Here is a 7,219-nt window from a genome sequence, read left to right as displayed (position 1 = left end):
TTTAAATATTGTAATTTTACTACTATTAGGTTCTAAGAAATTGTAACTTATGGAACAAGTTTGAAATTGGAGAGCTTCCATTTAATGGAGCAGTAATTTTGGCTGACTCTGCGTATCCATGTCGAGAATGGTAATTCCACCTTTTCCTGGTGATCCAGACGGAGCTCAAAAACGTTTCAACATAGCGCAGAGAAAAATTAGAAGCATAGTTGATCGATGTTTTGGAATTGTCAAAAACAGGTTTTAAACTTTGATAACAGGAAATCGTTTGCATAAGGTTAAAGATGCCCCTAAGCTTATCGCGTGGATTTGTTATCCATAACTTGTGTATTCAAAATGAAGACAACCGTAATGATTTTGAAGAACGCGAAGAAGAACAAGTTGATGAAAATCTAGCTCAAGCAGATCAGAATGATAGAGCTTTGAATAGACGATTACAGCTATTTAACAACTTTACTTAAAAATATTGTTTAAAAAAAAGGTTTTACGTCATATACAATTTGTTCTAGAGCATATGATCTATCAAAATAGTTTAGATATGGATCATAGATTCGTGTCTAAATTAGTTTAATTAAAATTAGAAAAAAATTCACACAGTGATTTTTTAATTAAAGCAAAAAATTTTACAAATATATTAGACCATAAAAATAAATGTTTATAATTGTTTTTAAGTATGTGTATTTTGTTTTTTTATAGAACACGCTTAAAAAAATAATAGGATTTTTGTTAGCTTTTGTTGTTAGGAGCAATTCTTATTAAGAGTATTTAAAAAAAAAAAAATGCCTTATATCATAAAATTAAGATAAACTATCGAATTAATATAAAACTATAATAGATATTAAATTTAAAAAACAAAAGATATTGTACTAAATATCCGGTATATATATAAAATATTCTTAAGTAGAGTGCTGACCCAAAAAAAAAGCGGTTGAAAAAGAGAATTTAGAGGTTAAGGTAAAGGTCAATTACTAGCCAATGCAACACCATAAATTGAACACGTTATTTAAATGTGGTAGTGGTATAGTTGTAATGCTTGAATCAATTTCACATTGCAATCTATTTTAGTGTGAAGTTTTACAGAATTTATTACCGTAAGGCAATGGCGATTAATAATAAATGAAATAACAATAACAATTTCAGGTTGGAATTATTTTTTTATTTTCATTAAAAAAATGCAGTTGGTTCAGTTAAATACCTTTCAGGTGAATGTTTAAATATAGTTATACAATATTTTTCGAAATTTAATGTAAAATTATGATATAGCTATTCCCTTAATGCTTGAGAATTTCCTCCTAAAACAACAAAAAATTTGTTAATTATAAAATTTGTTGATTATAAAGTTTGATACTAAATATTACACAAATTAATTTTAAAATACCGTTTCTGTATTTATAAAATGTTGCTGCTTTAAAGGTTGCAATTTTCCATTCATTAGCTTTGTTGCTGCTGTGTAATAAATTGTTAGACCCTATTCTTTTCGAATTTGCTGTTGTCTGAGAGCAACGTCCAATTTCAAAAGTTTAATTCTTAATTCTTGTTCTTTTTCTAATCTTTCTTCTTCTAACCCTAAAACACTTACTTTCAAATTTTTTTAAACTTCCATCTACCAAGAGACTTTCTCTAGCTTGTTTTCGTTTTAAATTTTTTAATGTCCCTATTGATGGTTTATTTTGATTTGAATCTAAAATATTAATATAGGTGTCAAAACACGATCCGTTGATTAAAATGATAAAAAAGGTAATTTAGAATCCTTTAAAAATATGAAGTTTTTGATATGATGTGAAAAAATTAGACACAAATTAAAAATTAGGCACAAATTGTCTGTTATATAATTATAAGTCTAAAACCTAGATTTTATTAAATTAAATAACTGAGATTTAAAAAATAAATTATAAATTGTATTACCTTGAAGTATCGGACGACTATCACCAACAAGAGTGGTATTGTCTAAATGAGGGGAGGACATAGAATCAAATCTTGCATCTAATATAAACAATTAATTTGTATAGAATTATTACAAAAATAAAATAGAATTCTATAAACCATACAAATATATATAACCAACAAAGAAAAATGTACCAGACATAGATGAAATAAAAGATGCTGCATCAGAAGATTGTTTCAAAGTAAAGTTTACTTCTTCAGTTGACAAGGAACGGATGGCTGTTGAAGTGAAAACTTAGTTGGGAGTAGATAACAATGCATCATCTGTTGTACAAAAAGAAATATTAAAATCAGGAACATCAATTCCAGATACATTTATTGACTTCCTGTCAACAATGTCTAAAACAACATTATCTAATTCTGTTAGTTTTCTTCCTGCAGCACCATAGAAAAAAGTATATATGTATGTACCTATTTGTATATGTTATATATATATATATATATATATATATATATATATATATATATATATATATATATATATATATATATATATATATATATATATATATACATGTTATATATATATATATATATATACACAATATAAAATATATACAACTATATATGTATATACATATATATTTGTATATGTTATATATATACAAATATATTTAATTATATATGTGTGTGTGTGTATATATGAATAAATATATATATATATATATATATATATATATATATATATATATATATATATATATATATATATATATATATATATATATATATATATATATGTATATATATATATATATATATATATATATATATATATATATATATATATATACATATATATATATTTATATATATATATAATATATAAATAAATATATAGCAAAACTATACCGTTTTTAGACTTTTAGCAAATTTTTGCATTGTAGCTCTTCGCAAATAATCCCATTCTCTTCAGAGTAGCTGGTTAAATCTTCAGTTTTTGCGCCTATTCTAAATGTGACATTATGTCTTCCAATATTCAATTTTTATGCCTCATAGTAATAGATGGATTTAAAAGTAGAGTAAATAAATAATCAATATATAGTATAATATAGTTTAATATAGTAAAATACTAAATATTCCACAATAACATATTATTTTATAATTCATACCTAAAAAAGCTTACCTATGTTATATATATATATATATATATATATATATATATATATATATATATATATATATATATATATATATATATATATATATATATATATTACATATATATGTATAAAATTAATATATACTATAAATTACATTATATTTTCATTGTTAACTTTATATATTGTAATATATCTCTGCTGTTGCTACTGTCTTTGAATATAATGATTAAATTGATGAACCTCTTTGTTTTCTCTGATATTTATTGCAAGTAACATTTTAAGTTCTTTAAACAGCATTTTATTTTGTTGTGTATTGTGTATTATATGGCATATTTGTCGACTATTTATACTTTTCTTTAGTCAAAAGTTATGAAAAATTTGGTTAACCAAAATTACTAATGAAAACCTACATAAATAAGCATGGAATACTAAATACATGCATGCATTGTTAACGAAACACAACAAGGAACTGAATAATCGGGTAAATGCAGGTTTTAAGTAATTAGTTTATTATGGAGTTACCAAAATCCTTTTCAGTTATATCTATAAAATATTTACATAATAACACAAATAAAGAATGTTCAATGATTTTGAAGCGCTAACGTTGCTCCGAGAATGGCAGCTAAAAATCACGAAGAAAATATCCAAAATGGAGAACAAAAAACAATCTGAAGTTTTTTTTTGAAAAAACGCATTTTTTATCTAAAAAAGCGATTCCCTTGTTCGTTTATAGCATTGGATTAAATAGCAAAGTTTTTATCCGTTTTACAAATGTGTAAAACAGTTTTACAAATGTGTATTTTCCCAGTTTTACAAATGTGTTCTCAAGAACTCTCTTCATTCCACTCTAAACTATTTAACAACTGCTTAAGGGGGAAGTACCCCAAAAACGTTAAAACTCATGTTCAAACAGTAAAATTGATTTTAAACAATATTTAATGTCAAAATTTTACATTTCAGAATGAAATTTTTTAGAAATTGTGCATTGTTGCCATGGTAACCAGGAAAATATTGAAAAAATAACCAAAAAACAGTTAATGCCCCGGCTAACTTATCCGAAGAACTACATATATTCAAACTGTCATACTGCAATTCCCTTTAACTAATACTTTGAACTGTGATCTGAACCTCAAATTTTATGAAAAATATGACAGTTAGTTCTTCAGGGGGCAAATATATTGCCGTTTAATGAATTTTGGTCAAAATTAGGCAACTGAAATAGGCGAAGAACGTGTTCTGTCAAGTATTTCATAAAAGTGGAGGTTCAAATCACAGAAGGTATAAAATAGGACAATTACTGAAAATTTCATCATTAAACACCAAGCAGTTCCAAAGTTATCACAGCCGGGGCATTTAAAAACCTTGTTTTGAGAAAAACGCAAAAACAGAAAAAAAAAATTTAAATTTCACAAAAAATATAAAATAGAACTAATTTATGTTTAAAATAAAGTTTCAGAATGACCCAGGGGCATACTGACTTCCTTCAAAGTTTTCATATTTGTCCTTTGATGCTTTTGTCAACCCTCGTAGAACCTTTCGCCGCTTCTTGGATGACTCTAGATTTTTATATCCAGCTAAATAAATACGTTTTCGATTTTGATTATCGCACAAACTTGATGTATAGTTCCCAGGAGTCATGTTTAACTGTTTATAAATTAAAAGAGAACTTTTTCTCCCAATATTAAAGTTTGCTACAGCATCATATGTTCCAAATTTTAACTGTGTTAGGCTGACATACTTTGTTTTCGGGATTCGATTCCAAATCATTGCATTTAGACTTTCGTTTTGATTTTGTGTCTGCCCATGCAAACATTTACGTAACAAAGACTCCTCACTTAAATCTGCATATATTGGTTTTAAATGTTTTATAATTGATAGTGGAAGTCCTCCACCTGGTTTGTACGTTGATTTGCCAGTTGCTTTATCTTTCTGATATCTGCACCAGCTGTTTTCACCAATTGGACAGTGAGTGTGCCAGTTATTTTCCTTTGATGAGGCAACATGAAAAAGTGTAGCATGAATGGATTTCTTCATGCCTTGTAGATTGTTTTTATTACTTCTTACCGCAATCCCATAATAATTCTGAAGCTTATCAATAAGACTGTTTGTTAACTTTCCACGGCCACAGAGGTTTTTCATGTTTTTTTTTAATGTTCTTAGACGTGTCCCAACTCGTTTCTGAACATGCCCAACACATTCTAACTTTTCAACTTCAACACCAGGATAAGTAAATTTCACAGCTGGATAACTTTTACTGTCACCATCTCCATAAAATTTAATATACTGCAGTCCATATTCTTTGACAGATCTACTAAATATGCGTTTGGCACCAGTCACTTCCATACTTCCTGCTGAGCCAATACAATTTACGTTACAACTATGAGATTTGTACCAATTTTTGTAGCTCTCTGAATTCTTAGACTTTATATCTTTGTGTAGTTGACATTGCTTACAAAGTCTACTCATTGGCTCAACATCTAACACTTTTCCATTATCCATCGACAATGTTGTCACAACTCCGTTCAGTGAACTGTATCCTCTACGTTGCCAAGTTCCATCAGTTGATACTCCAGTATCAACAATGTTGTTGCTATTACCTTTAATTTCTTTTGCAGCCTGAAGCATTGTTTCTTTAGCAACTGTAGTAACAGCGTCAGTAATAACTTTTACAGAACCATTGTAATTTTTTTTACTCATCGGACTTGGGAGGTTCATTAATGCAGAAAACTTTTCAAGTCCTGAATACCCTTGCCCAATTGATCTCATGCTAAATACAATACGTAGATTAATATCATGAGTGCGGTTACAAACTTTAGATGTATAGAAATCTTTTCTATATCCACAAACACTGCAGCAACATATTAAATTCGAAGCATATCCTTTTTTTTTCACAAAGTTTTCTTTCAATACCAAGCTATTGTCGTTAATACACTGTGGACAACATAAAGATTCAAATATAGTGTTTAAAATTTCAACATCAATTACTCTATAACCATTTATTTTTTCATCATTTTTATTTGGAACATCATTTTTAATATATTCAATCTTGTTGGCTGATCTTGAAGAACTAGTATCAACCTCTGAATATTTTTTTGCGTTTGTCATTGATGTTGGTGATGATAAAGTGTGTTGGTTACCACAAAAAACTCTTTTCTTTCCAGTAACTCTAGTTCTTTGCTTGACTCTATCTTTTCTTCCCATAATTAAGACTAATTTTTATTAAAATTTGATAAAATATGTTCTTATTACACTTAACAACTCATAACAAAGTAAATAATAGAATTTTAAGAATGTTTAAAAACTGAAATAATTAGAGGCAATCGAGTCAAACTTAATTTAAGCAAAGTAGATAATTAAAGTAAAAACAAAGTAGAAAAAAGTCTTAATAATGAGCAGATTAATAACTTTATGTGAGCCTCTGAAATAAGCAGAAAAGCAGAAGCTTTATCGTTGCTATGTGCGTTGCTATGGTTAAACTTGATGAGTATGGTTCAAAAAATTGAAATTATTCCACTTTCCTGACATTGTTTACAATATCTCTTAATTTCATTGTGTTCTTCATTAATTTTTGTTTCCGAAACAAACAAAAAATTTTTTTTCAATTTTTACTTAATTCAAGGGGTACTTCCCCCTTAACTTTATGTTTTAGCTTTTTTTTAAACTTTAAAAATTGTTTTGACACCACAAACTGTTGCCCAATCTGCTTACTTACAATTATTCTTTTTATTCTGTTAGCCGTCTTAGAATCCTTTAAATAAAAAACTTTTAACATCTTATCTTGCCAGCAGAGCCACCAAGTGGATGAAGGAGGGAGGGAGGGAGGGAGGAAAATGGGTGTATGTGATTGTGCTAGTTAGTTTAGTACATCTGCAAATTACTAGACGGCAGTGTATTTTTTTAAATCAGTCTATTTACCCAGTTTAAAAATAATTTGTTTTCATTTCTATAAGAGTAGTTGTTATGACCAGGGCCATCCCGAACGGGGGGTGTAGGGGGTTTCCCCTTCCCCCAAGCTGTTATATATGCATTTGAGTTAGCACATTTGTACATTTAGCATTTCAGTTAGCAAGTTTTGAAATATGATTGGCGAATGAGAAATATATAGGAACTTTTTCTGAGTGTGTGTATCTCTAGTTGGCAATAAACACAAACAACACCTCCGTCTCCCCCAT

At 27.9% G+C, this 7,219-nt stretch overlaps 1 protein-coding gene across 1 annotated transcript; it reads right to left on the bottom strand.

Annotated features, from left to right (window-relative positions):
• Positions 1–1,263: 1,263 nt before the first annotated feature.
• On the bottom strand, positions 1,264–6,248 carry LOC136087067 (uncharacterized). The gene is made up of 4 exons (XM_065809573.1): positions 4,526–6,248; positions 1,906–1,983; positions 1,580–1,654; positions 1,264–1,292 (listed from the first exon to the last, which is right to left on the bottom strand). The coding sequence occupies exons 1-4, from the start codon at positions 6,246–6,248 to the stop codon at positions 1,264–1,266; spliced, it is 1,905 nt and encodes a 634-aa protein (XP_065665645.1).
• Positions 6,249–7,219: the final 971 nt, after the last annotated feature.

This window comes from Hydra vulgaris, chromosome 11 (assembly GCF_038396675.1).
Source record: "Hydra vulgaris chromosome 11, alternate assembly HydraT2T_AEP".
Lineage (NCBI taxonomy): Eukaryota > Metazoa > Cnidaria > Hydrozoa > Anthoathecata > Hydridae > Hydra > Hydra vulgaris.
The sequence above is the reverse complement of the archived record's forward strand: the minus strand, read 5'-3'. Positions and strand labels throughout refer to the sequence as shown.